Raw genomic sequence first — 13,883 nt, 5'->3', positions numbered from 1 at the left:
ACCGATTTCATAGCATTACCAATTGCAAATTCGAATAAATTTGGTTGTATGATAAATGGGGACTACAGCATTCAACATCTATAACATCCAACTAGAAACAGGTTGACTATGAATCTTTTTCAAAATTAAAAAAAATAACATTTGATTTTAAAGATATAATCGGGCGAAACTTTTTTGGACACTCTATATATAAACTATTGTTGTCGTTTATAGTAGGAAAACAAAAGAGGTTGTACTATTTTTAAAACTTATGACTATTATTTTATTTTTATACCGGTCGGTTAAATTTGGCAATTATATTTTTGCCCAACAAATAGTGCATGAATTTGGCGCCTACAATGAAGTTATAAAAAAGTTGAAACATAGTTATCTAAGTTTACGTGGTTTACTATTTGATTGGCAAGCGTGTATAGAAAGGACATTTCCGCAAGTTCATCTCAAGACACATTTTCATTTTAGTTTGAGCAAATTAATTTTTATTCATGTAATGGTGTGCTATTACGTCAAGATCTGTGAATAATAGTTGATCTTGTTGTATAAAAGTAGTAATTAAATGGAACAGATTATAAGAACTTAACAGTAGTTTATACAAAAGACATTCCTCGCACTTGTCTTAAATTGCTTCATTTGCCGATACCTAGCAATCAGATAAACCACACGATTCGGATTTGATTGTTTCATCTTCTGGAATTCTTACGACACACCTTGGTGTAGAGACATTTAACTGAAATAAATCAACACTTGGGAGATAGACAAACATAACATTCTTTTAGGACAGGGGTGTGCATCAGGCGACCGCGGGCCACAAGCCGGCCCGCCAAGCCCCTTAGTGCGGCTCTCGTCAATACTCAGATTTTTCCCCGTCAAACATAAAATCCGAATCCGACAGTTTATTTTTAAAAAGTGGGTAAAAATTCCTTACCGTTTTTTCTCTTGTCGCTGCGATTAAATCTTTCGCCGTTTAGCACGGTGCTTTCAATATCGTAAAGCTAAGCGATAGCCACATTCCTTCTCTTGCCGTTTCCGCATGGATTAACTAAATTTTTTGTGTGGCCCTGGCTAAATGTCAGAAGTTGATTATATGATCCACTGACAAAAATATGTTGTACACTGCTTTAGGATATATGATTTAATTCACTCTGAAAGTATTTCGGCAACGCTACTCCATTGATTTACTGAGAAACTCCTGCCATAAATATTATAACTTAGCGTGACCATACTATGCTCTAGTTACGCAGAAAATATAAGAGAACAACGTCTACTCATTATACTACTAAACTTAAGAACATGAATCGACCCAAATGCTCGATAACGTATTCGGAGTTTAAGCTGGTGGCACATTCTGCTATTCGACGAACAAGCTTAATGTTCCAAAATTTTGGTCGAAATTTCCGCCATTTTAAAACGGATCAAATTGCAAAGCCATTTTAAATACCTAAGCATTGTTTACGTTGTCAATTATAAAATCAACTTCTGTCTTAATAATAGTAATTTATTTTTTTCGATTAAAAAAATATATAAATTTGCAATTCAGGCTTTTTTCTGCAAGATTGGGTCATCATGACCGCCACGTATACATACATCACATCCAGAATCTAGATAACCTGTGATAGCATGAAACAAAGATTAAATCGAAGACTGTCCCCAAGAAACCTACACTTCCTATTCTATAATGCAAAAATTCGAGAAAAATTCTGAGCATGATGATAAAAATTAACAAAAGATTTTTTTAAATTTACAAAATTACCGCATTCGTTCCAAATAGAAGTAGCGCCCGTGGGGCTGAAAGAATTAAATTATTTTGCCGTTTGTTGTGGCCTGCTCATCATATCCCAAGGGATCTGCGATGGTTACTTAATGGGTCCGCAGAATAAAAGCTAATTGAAACAATCGAGTAAAATGTATAGGACCATGCAGACCTTTTAGAGCTTATCTTTCTATAATTGCAAGCAAACATATTTTTCCGAACTAATATTTTTACTCCCACTAGGTTTAATTCTATAATCAGGTCTAGCGTGTCGGTTTACTGAACACCAGGAAATTACATTTCCTCGCTGCAGACAAACAGCAACGACCCTCGCATTGAGTCATAAATACTGAGTATTGCAATTTGTTTTGCATATGGGGGCATTGATTGTGTCCAAAATTTGAAGGGTTCCTGAACAAAAAAGAATAAAAAACGTTGCATATTAATATTATTGTTAGGATTTTGTAACTTTTCAGTTATAAGTTCTATGGAATGTGTCAATATGGTGTGATTGTGTTTTTCTTCAATATCTTTTATCTTTAGTTCTGGAAAATATGGTGAAAACTTTTTTTTCTTTTCTTTTGTCATGTTTGGATAAATTTTGTTCTATCGTTCCGCCGAAGTTAAAATTGACTTTGTATGATATCAAAAACATATATAATGGTGTAGAATTTAACAACAAATGATATGTGGGTAGTGATAAAAAAATAGGTTCCGGGACTTGCAAATATTTCCATGGCGTTTTTTGGAAAAATATTGCATAAAATTGAACTATATAAAAAATTATTAGTTTTTCAACATTTTTCGTTATATTCAGAATAATATCCATCTATATTCTATGATATGCCCTTTATTTACTTACTCCAAGTTAACAAGACATTAAAGACAGATGCAACTCTGCCACACATTCGATAACTTTGCTTTAAATAATTCCAAAATTTTCGTAAATTCACCCTATGTGAAGTAAAATTGTATTATGTTCATTTGCCAGTTTCTATGTGGCTATGTATCTATATCAAAGCATTGCTATGATTATGATACGAAAGCTGTTCCATTCATTTCCATATTTTGTTGCCGGTCCATTAGTACATTTTTAATGTTATAGGTCTGCCAGAGGAAAAAGATTGAGAGGAATAACTGTAAATCATCATGGGAAATACTAAGACATCTTGTTTACCCCGTTTACACAAATCGGTCACGCATCATTTCATTCGTTCATTTTCTGTTTGTACATTGTCGAATATATGCCACCGCACAAAGGTCGTTGTTATACGTTATACACTGAATGCAACCAGTCAGTCACTCACGTATAATGCATGAATGCAGTCGTTTAGTTCAATTCAACATGCGATCAATGTTAGTTTTTGTCATCTTTATGAGTGTATTTTATCCATGTGCTACCGGTACTTTTTTGGATTCTACCGCTTCAGCACTGGGAAGTCTCTATAAGGCGGCTGCAGGCGACATTGACAGCGATTATGGTTAGAATTTTACTTTTTAGTTTGAGATGGCAACACAAAATATGCTTTGGTGATACCATGACACTTAGTTTCGATATGTCATACAATGTATTCATGCGATAGGGCATTTAAGTTTTTTATTATTTAAGACGTAATCTTCCTAAAGCTAGTTAAATCGGCCTGTAATCTTTAAAGATTATTGATATGCTATTGACCTCTAGGCTAGTATTATTCTTGTAGTCAAGTCAATTTTAGCTTCAACGCAAGAAGTTCTCAATGAGAATCACCTGTCACCTGTTTGCTGACGGGCAATTCTGTTAATTTGTCCTTCGTTTTTTCCTAGTATCGTCGTCTTGAAGATATTTTTGGGATCATGAAATTTCACCATACCCTCTTTGGTATTCCCGTAGTATGTGTACCAGGTTAGGGTTAGGCCATAATTTTATTCCGATTTTCCTTATTTTTGTTCTATTACGAGTTTGGAGACTGTTTTTATTTTACCCAAGTGAATATACCCCTGCCCACATGCTTCCGTCCAGTGATGGGCTGGAAAAATTGTAACAACCGGAACGCACCTAATTCGCAAAAATGTAATATATTAACAACACCACGCGGAAATTTACAGAACTACGAAGGAATTATATGAAATATGTTTGTGTAAAATTATAAGAGTATTCATAGCAATTCAATACAAATCTTATTATTAGAAAGATATAGGATTTTCATGGGGTCAAAGGTCGGGGAAACATCTATTACACGTTACTGCTGTACTGTACTAATTATTTGCGTGATGTGACGTAAAAGATTTACGAATTATGATGTAACAAAACATAAATTAATACCTAACTATACCAGAGAAACTGGACTTTTGGTACCACAATTTTATTTCAACAACAGGAACGCAAATGCAGTAAAATGTCCAACAAACGGAACGCCGTTCCGGTGCGTTCCGGCTACAGCTCACCACTGCTTCCGTCCCTTTACTTTTACACAACTTGATGTAAAGTAGGCAAACAAAGTTAGTCACTTCCATATTGGTGAACACAAACTTCTGGGATGTCCCCAGTTTTTCATGTACTTTTTCAATTTAAACTATATATATATATACCTATATATATGTACAAAGTTAAAGCATATTGTGTGATAACATGGCTAACTTGTTGAGCTGCTTGTTTGTATTAATGGATGGGTTGTTTTATTTTTCTGCCTTTTATCCCATCGAGAAATGTTACCCATACTCTTCCAACTGGCGTGTTCTCCTAACCGTTTTATTACTTACGTCCAACGTTGCTTTTTACACAGCGCATGACAAAAACAATGTCATGGCGGATCGACTTCATCGAGTGTTGAATTCATCAGATGATGTCATTAGCCTGGAGCTGCCTGGTGTATCGCCGATAGGTTGGAAAGATGTCTTTCGGGCCGGATCTCAATTCGCAGAAGTAAGATACTTGCATACAATTCCCCAATGTGTTCTGTAAGCCTTAATCTAAAAAAGCCACACTCAGAGTTTATTTGAACTCACTCAAACGGCAAAAGTTTTTAATTATCATTTATTGTTGTGTCATTTTTTACGAGCGAGTCTTTCAGGAATGAGTCAAAACCGAGGCTCTGAGGTATTGAACGTCTCTTAACAAATTTGTTGTGAATATAGGTCATTGCGGATTCATTTGACTATATCGGGTTGCCGAACAGCTTGCCGGATCTTTCCAACTACGGCTTCGATTCAGATTATATCCAAAGTCGACTGAAATATTGGAACTGGGAGAAATTTACGAATGATATCATGACGTTTGCGGATAATGACGTGGCCGATGATGGGGTTGAATCCGATTCGTATAGCAGTAATATAGGTAATTAAACCATTCTTTAATATAACAATCCAGATTGTTTAGATTTGAAGTAGAGGTCGTGAAATATAGATATGGGGGTTAGTGACATCAGGTATGTAAAGTTTCAGACTGAACAATGTCTACACCGAAGAAAATCCTTAAAGCAATGTACCGTGTTTCCCTGAAAATAAGATCTAGCCTAAATTGTAAAAATGATTTTAGTATATACGCCTCCCCCTCAAAATACAACCTAGTCGATAGCGCGAATTTTTTTTTGACCCAGTCGATAGCAGGAAATCTCTATTACACGTTAGGGATTGGACGAGTCCGGCATTACAGAGATTCGACGAATCCGAGTAATAGGTTAAAGACTCGAATCGAATCTGCCGAGTCCGTAACGTCATAATGGAAAAGCAGAAAAACGTGCTTTTGACCTTGCTACAGCATCGTGCGTTCACAAACATACGTCGTAGCTTATATTTTTTGCCTAATGGTTCCGCAGATAGCTGTTGAATCATTTTAAATATATATTTTTTCTCTTTTTTGGCGGCCATAATACAAACGTAAAGGTGGGCCAATGTGCGCCTTGGCTGTGAACTGGATTTCCAGCCCACCTTGCGTCAATTCTGGGCGGCTATTCAGAAATTCTTACACGTCAATATGAAAAATAAAAAGTTTTCGAACACAATGCTTTTCCATAATTCCAGATATTTCTAGCCGTAAATTTACTATGTCATGTGCGCACATGGTAGAAAAATGCCACTTGTCGTCAATACAATGTGGTACACCTGCTTGCAATTTAGTAGTTCATGTAAACGTTCTAAAACTCTCCATGCTTTCCATTGCCATTTTAGCGAAAGGATTGCACGCAATAAACTCGATTTAAAAGAGGTATTGATGAGATTTCACATTGGGTTGATCCAGAGCATGTTTCATTTTTACGCGAATCAAAAACTCAAAAATATTGCAATAACACATATTTTATTGTGTACCACATGTATACCAAAATGGATGGATAGTTTGAAGGCGACTGGCGCAAAATAATTGTTATAAGCGATCAATAGTTTTTAACTTTCGTTATATTATCTGGATATCTGTCGTCGTTTTATTAGGAGTGTTTATAATGCACACGAGGGATATTGTTACAGATCTAATCTTGAATTTTAACTAGTTAAGGTATGTCATGGGATTTATAGAGGCAAAAGTACAAACATAGGCGTAAATTAGTAAAAACAGAATTGATCATGGACTCGGTAAAAATGACGTGGACTCGAAGAAATTGAATCCGAGTCCAAAAAATGCCTGGATTCGACTCGAATCCGAGTCCGGATCCGAATCCCGGCCCATCCCTATTACACGTTTCAAATGATTAGTCTAAAACGTGTGAGAGAGGAAAAGGTTTAATCACCCGAGGTAACGTGAAGATTATAAGACACGGTTCATATTTTTGCATATTTGAAAATTTCGTAATTCTCTACTTTGTCTACATAAAAAACATGCCCCCAAAATAAGCCCTAGTGTTATTTTTCGAAAGAAAATTGAAATACGACACTGTCTTATTTTCGGGAAAACACGGTAGTTTCATAAATGGATGATGTCGCAGCGTACGTGAACTTTCTGAAAAAAGTATATTTTAAGTGAATTTAACGTTTATACTTATTTTACCTTTCAGACATGATGACTGATCTGATTCACTCGTATACAAGTTTTGAAGCGAGCGTGGAAGCCAAAGCGGAATTACCACCAGAATGCTTCATGACAGTCGTAAGTTACAAATCGCGTTTGTTGAGTTCAGTAATGTATAATCAACTATCTCATATAAACAATATGAGGTGTAAATTATAAACTATTATGTGATATTTTTCGTGAATCTGTTTGATTGATGAACAGAATTCATTCCATTGATCAATTAATTGTAATAAGGTTCCTCTGCAACTGTAGCAGTATATGTAATTTTACAATATCTGGAACTTTTCAGCCTCAGATGGTGCGATATACAGGATATCCTTGTGCTGTGTACACCACGGTAACAAAGGATGGATATAAATTAACGATGCACAGGATTCCATTCGGCAGCAAAGAAGCAGAATTGACAAGTGGGAGATTACAATCATTCGAAGGTAGAATAGTTGTACGATAACATAACCCTGCTAAAACGCTTAATTAATTGAAAAAAATTCGAAAACATTTGTATGAAGAGCAGCTTTGAAGTCTTAGCATTTATTTCCCAATTCCACAATAAACTAAGACTATGGGAGTCCCTACAAGAGGTTATTATTCATTGCATATATTATGCGATGGTTGAACGCGATAATTATATTATATTGTTCAAGCACATCGCGGAAGGCTTATTCCAGTATCTGAAAAAACTATAACGTTCACTTTGACCAATTGAACATGTATTACCATAACAGCTATTACTTTATTTAAAACATATAACTTTATTTATAAACACATAACTAAAATAAACCATTGTTTCAATTTTTCTGGGGCGTCGCAAAACTTTCCTTTTTCGCGTAATTGTAACTGCGTTCCGTAGAAAAAGTCTAATTCTCGTTGGAATCACACTTGAGAACTGGAGTAGACAATAAATTTAAAAATTGTAACGTTCAACCTTAACTATGTGACCTCACTAATGTTACGGGTCATTCGATAGTGTTCCAATTAATACATCAGGAGGATTTATTCACTTATGGATCCTGAAAAGCAACAATAATTGCGATATTGTGTCAAAACAGCTGTTAAACAAAGATTACGCCACACTGCAAAAGTGTTGATTACCGATGGTTAATCGTGTTGCGCAATCTGTGACGTCAGTCCCGTTTCATTTTAGCCGCACCTCGTATCTCAAAGTAGAATTTGCAGTTCGAACACTTAAAATTTGTCACATAAATTGCATCTATTAACGGAATATGGTTTCACCAAAATATTTCCATATATCCGAAGCACGCTGCATTTTTCTTGCAGCAGAGCGATCATGAAACTATCTCCATTCGTGAATGATTTTGAGCGATACCGGGAAAATATCACTCAAAATTGGTTTGTAACCATCGTGACGTAACAATCCAAAATTGTAACTTATTACGTCAAACGTCACGCTGCGGTTAACCGGTTGATTTTACCCGGTTAACGGTTAAAGTTTTTTGCCTGAAATTCCCAGCCCTAGTATTAAAGCGTTTTTCAGGGGGAGTCGCAACTTAAACATATTTTTTGAAGGGCGTCACAACACTAAGAAGTTTGAAAACCACTGCTGTATATATATCATAGTAATTAGTGTTGTACGGTATGTGCAAGAGCCTAGATTCAAAGTGACTACAAGTCTGTCCTACTGTTCATTGGTAATTTACAGACACTGGACGTCGAAAATCAAAGGGAAAGCGAACTAGAAGAGGGCGTGACAAGCGACCAGTCGTTTTTCTTCAGCACGGAATTCTTTCCGATTCCTCATGTTGGGTAACAAACGGGCCGAATCGCAGCTTGGCTTTTGTGTTGGCTGATGCAGGATTTGATGTTTGGATGGGAAACATCCGCGGAAACACTTACTCACGTGATCATGTGTACTTAAATCCCGATACAGATGAAAAATACTGGAGATTTTCATGGCAGCAAATGTCTGAATATGATCTACCTGCGATGGTAGACGCAGTACTGCGATTGACAGATCAAACTAGTCTGTATTACATTGGGCATTCTCAGGTATTATTATTTATCAGCTATATCTGTATTCCTGATAAATACACAAACCATTTTAGGCGGTACGATAATGCCTCGCCAATTTATGACAATGACACTTAGAATTGATTTTATGCTTTGGCGTAATGATTCGACTTGAAAAAAACATGACCTCCAAATTTTTGCACAGTCACTCATGGTCAGTAATAACGTGATATTTGTATGTCACGCAACAAGCTCATTTCCTAGAAATATAACTTTAACTACAATAAATTGCCATACGGTGTGATATTATTAATGTTTGATCGGCTACTGGAATTTATTCATTTCGCTTTGTCTTATAGGGCACCTTAATAGCTTTTGCTCGATTATCAGAAGATCCCGTTTTTAACAAGAAAATAAAGATGATGTTTGGATTGGCGCCAGTCGCAACACTTGGTCACATAAGAAGTCCGATAAAAATGTTCTCTGGTTTGACTGACATTGCGCAATTTGGAGTGTCTTTGTTCGGAGGCGCTGAAATTATGCCAAGTACTTCGCTTTCTAAATGGATCACAATCAAACTGCACAAGTAATATTCAGTTTTTATATTTTTCTTATACAAAATTGATAAATAAAATACATCGTTAAATGTACGTGTCTACTATAAATTTTAGTAGTTCTGAGTCTATTTGCTGCCATTGAAATCGATGGGTGAATTAGATGGGACGAAAGGCTATATAAGCGACAACAACAACCCCTAACATCCCAGCAAAAACAGTCAGTAACAACAATATTTTCGCAAAGGGATCCATATGTTTACTTCGTGCCCAACATTAATATTTTGAATGCAGTTGCACAGGCGGATGCTGTGATGAACTTTCATGTATTGCGGTTAATTCACATTTCTAATCCAACAGGTGTTAATGTTTGATTATAAATTTACGAAAATCTTTTAAACCAAATTCCTTGAGGTGTCGCCTCTCTTCGTGCATTTCTAATCAAATAATTTTATTTTACAGAATGACGCAGGATGATTCATTCGCATATCATGGGCATAATTTATTGTTATTTCTTGTCGGTTTCAACGTAAAGCATTATCACCGAGATAGGTTGGCAGTTTTTCTAGCACAAACTCCGTCGGGAACATCTCTTCATAATTTTATACACATGTCTCAACTAGTCTCTTCCGGACGAACTCAGAAGTGGGATTTTGGTTCAGGTAGGCATATGAAATTCTGCAGTAGCCTACTTGTAACACGAAGATCAAAATACCTATCAGCCATACTATTTTACAAAGAACTATATAGCAAATGTTGGTTCAATTTAACTCAGTTAAACAATCAACTTATGCTTAAAGTCCCATTGCCATTGTGTGGTAATTATGAACCGTATAGTTGTTGGCCACCCAGAATATGTAATGGTCAATACATATGACTCTAATTACGCATTTACAATAACAAAATTTACCAACTAAAAATGACTAAACTGCATGCGTCGGCAATGGATTGATGTAAATTTCTCTTAGATCAGTGTCTAGCCATTATCAGTTTGACTATCGTTTTATTTCTCTACTTTCAAGGCTAATATATAACCTTGCAGTGGTATGTACCGGCTGAAAGTAACGCTATTCACTCCATTTTATAATGAATTCAAGTTTAATGCATATAATACACGCATATTCAACAGGGCCTGTTCTGGAGGCCTCAAATCATTCGTTCGAGTTGTACTATACTTACATTTTGTGGCTGTGACTCATCGAGTTATCTGGTCGCAGATGGTTGGAGGAACTGTGAAATTCGATTTTCGTGTATATAGCAACATGACTATGTTATATGCTTTTAACAGTCGCTGAAAATATGAAAGCGTATGGACAGGAATCTCCTCCTGAATACGACGTGAGTAAGATTTCGACTCCGGTGGCTTTGTTTTTGGGATCCAGGGACGATCTGGCTGATCCGAGAGATGCTAGAATGCTTGCTGCGAAACTCCGGAGTATGGTGCACTTCCGTATGGTATGTTATTTAAAACGACCACTGAACCGTATTTGAGAATCACAATTATATATATGTTTATTTTAGGTAAACTGGGAGTTTTAGAATGATTACGTTTTGTTTTATTTTATCCATTCTCGATCTAAATTTAAATTTAAGCCCGGTTGTTCAAATGAACATTTATCCAAATGACTTCTGTCGCCGGCAACAAGATTTTAGCGTTGAGAGACATTCAAATTTAACATTACAAAAAACCTTTCACAGATAAAATCTTGGGACCATTTGGATTTCATGTGGGGTAAAGACGCTCCAAGTATGCTCTATCCAGATATTGTAGAATTCATCGAAAACATGGAAAGCAAATATAAGAAATTGAATAAAAACGGAGCCGGGTTTCGACACATACGAGGGGTAGATGATGAATTGTGAATCATGGCACACAAGGCATTGTATTATTCCATCCGTATTATACATAGATGAAGAGATGGTGTCGTTTCGAGCTTTTTTGTATAGTAGGAAAACATAGTATGTCTGTGACAAAGTCTACTGCCAGTAGATTTATTGCCTCGCCCTCGAAGCATACTCTTGGCCTCAACACTGAATACATACTTAAGGTGTATGTCAACACTATGTTTTGTTGGTTTCCATGTATCGTTGCTTATTGGACGTTATATTGACAAAACATGTTTGTGACATGCCCTGTGTTAGATTGATTAAAGAACTATAAAACAGACAGTATTTCTATGCAACACATTGGTAAAACACTTCCCGATTGTTGGTAAATTAAAATCACGAAAATTGATTCAAGACGTCGTAATTCTAATCAGAGCTTATATACAAGTTAATATTCGGGCTACAAACTATAGTTTCTTATCATCGACGCATCGAAATTAGCAGATCGCCAACCTTCATGTTACGTTTAAACTTCTGCGAGGTTTTATGATGCCTTAAGGTCAGATCAGGAACAAACAAATATTTCAATCATCAACAACACGGTAGAACTCGTGAACCCTTGTATAGATTCCATTCGTTGTATCGCTTTTGGACTAGGGTTAGCCGCATAGCGCCGGAGTTGTCGTGGCACGAATTTTATCAGAAAAATATGCCGTGCAGTTTTTCAGTGCTATTCTGGTTATTTCTATAGTAATACAAGGTACCACATTGGTATATGATTTCAAATGTTGTGTGATATCAGAAATTGTGTGATCTCAGTGATTTTAGTATTAACCCAATCCAATGATGACAGGGTTAGTGAATAAATTCTTTGAGAATGTCTTTGTGATATTAAACGCATACCAAATTGGTGCCACTTTTGTATGAGATCACGTAACAAACTAGTTTTATGGCGCTAAGATCACATACCAAAGGGGCACCAAATGCAGACCTAGTGTTTTGAAACAGGCAGTTTTTAGAACCTCTGCAGCAGAATGTAGCATTATAAAGTGCCATTGTCATCAACGCTGTAATATAGAATGTAACGGAAAATATTGATAACTAAAATGAGGAACCTTTAATATTTCTGTATATATATGTATGGTTAAAAGTATTTCTTCGACTGTTTGTATGAAGCGCTAGGCTGCTGCTTACATCTTGCATGTATTAGATAGACATTGTTTGGTCATATGGGTTAATTTTTACATCATGGTTGAAAGTTTTGTGCGCGTCCAGTAGTCAAAATACTTACGACTCTCGATGCATTAAATTTGCTTCCAAATTGAATGAATAAAATAAGCAAAATTGAAGCATACAAAATTTTTCAATCTCAAATAGGTTATTTGTTCGTTTTGAAACTATTTAACAAATTATTGACGGCTTATTAACGTGATATATATAATATACCAAATATGAAGCACTTGTGATAATACTGCACCAAAATTAAACTGTAGGTAGGTGAGCTGAAAGACACAATAAACCAGAACAACAAAAAAATTCAATTGGGGTCGTTAGGTATATATCAATGCGGTTTATTATCACAGCTCGGGTTGGATTTAAAAATAGAAATAATGACGATGGAATATGATATTTCAAGTCGAGTTGAGATCATGGAAGGGGGATGTGATATATAACTTTATATAATAACCGTACTTTACGGACCAATAGACTTTGGATCCCTTTTCCCCCTCGAAAATCGATCGTGCGTTATAAGCCGATGAGCCCAATGTCAGGTAGTGTTTTGCTGTATGCTCTATTGCCTACACACAAAGCATGCACCGGTATTGCTTCAAAAACCGTTTGATCTTAAAGCCCGATGTATGAATAAAAATCCAATCTTAGTAATTATTGACAGTGTGGCTTATAATACCGTGCGCTATATGGTTCGTAGAATACGGTAACGCAAAAGTTGATATTAGCGTTAGCATCACTTGCACGATAAAATATTTAAAACTAGGGAGTATGACTTACTTTGAAGTTGCGGTCAAGAAACTCGGAAATATTTGATCTGGATCCAAATCATTCCAAAGAGCAAGGGTTACCAAAATAACTTGATACATATTTTGTTCAGAATAAGCAAGTCTATATGCCAGGTTTAGTGCTGCGAACAAAATCAAATGGTAGATCATTATTAATGATTATTCAATATTATGACATCCTGATTGTCTTGATATTTCTTTCGAGCCCAATATTACATCCGTGGCAATGTATCGGAAACACTGCAACACTGCCAATAGCGACGAGAGTCCAATTTTATTTATGTATGCATTGTCCCATAGGACAATCTGTCGATTAGCAGTTGGTCAAAAACAATTCTTTGTAACGCGGACAAAAAGCTTAACATATTTCGCAGGATATGTGAGCGTGAAGCGACTCGAAAAAGCAACAGCGTACATTCGTTGGCAGTTTGTCCAGTGTCTCGGGAATATTAGTGCAGATGAAAGTGTGTGCTTTACGTTCGACAAAAACTTATTTCGTGGATCTGAGAAAGTCTATCGTGTCCTACAGTGGCATTAAGTTCAGTGGACTCAGATGGACATAGAGCGCAACACAATCCTATTTCAGCTATATTATACATTAGATTCTACATTGTTTCAAGCGATCCTTGCAAATAAATCCGAAATGTATAGAAGTAGAGGAAATTCTGAAGCTTTCTTTTCGAATGATAGTTTAGAAAAAGTTATAGAAACCCGGAAAGAAGAAACGCTTCAGCAAAGTGTAAAAGATCATTAAATTTATGTTCTAATTTCATTTGAAGTTCTTTGTA

The 13,883-nt window shown here is 36.0% G+C and overlaps 1 protein-coding gene across 1 annotated transcript; it reads left to right on the top strand.

Annotated features, from left to right (window-relative positions):
• Positions 1–3,021: 3,021 nt before the first annotated feature.
• LOC120328105 (gastric triacylglycerol lipase-like) lies at positions 3,022–12,369 on the top strand. Its single transcript, XM_039394509.2, has 10 exons — positions 3,022–3,228; positions 4,510–4,649; positions 4,862–5,060; positions 6,712–6,803; positions 7,018–7,159; positions 8,389–8,735; positions 9,056–9,282; positions 9,713–9,912; positions 10,539–10,705; positions 10,949–12,369. The coding sequence occupies exons 1-10, from the start codon at positions 3,033–3,035 to the stop codon at positions 11,111–11,113; spliced, it is 1,875 nt and encodes a 624-aa protein (XP_039250443.2). The 5' UTR covers positions 3,022–3,032; the 3' UTR covers positions 11,114–12,369.
• The last annotated feature ends 1,514 nt before the right edge of the window (positions 12,370–13,883 follow it).

The sequence above is a fragment of the Styela clava genome, chromosome 7, assembly GCF_964204865.1.
Source record: "Styela clava chromosome 7, kaStyClav1.hap1.2, whole genome shotgun sequence".
Taxonomy (NCBI): Eukaryota; Metazoa; Chordata; class Ascidiacea; order Stolidobranchia; family Styelidae; genus Styela; species Styela clava.
The sequence above is the reverse complement of the archived record's forward strand: the minus strand, read 5'-3'. Positions and strand labels throughout refer to the sequence as shown.

What these genes read in the sequence shown, in the direction of transcription:
- LOC120328105 (XM_039394509.2), top strand. Translation starts at nt 3,033, where the DNA reads ATGCAACCAGTCAGTCACTCACGTATAATGCATGAATGCAGTCGTTTA. An exon ending in GAGATTACAATCATTCGAAG is followed by an intron (nt 7,160 to 8,388) that starts GTAGAATAGTTG and finishes GGTAATTTACAG; the next exon opens with ACACTGGACGTCGAAAATCA. An exon ending in GAAGTGGGATTTTGGTTCAG is followed by an intron (nt 9,913 to 10,538) that starts GTAGGCATATGA and finishes TGCTTTTAACAG; the next exon opens with TCGCTGAAAATATGAAAGCG.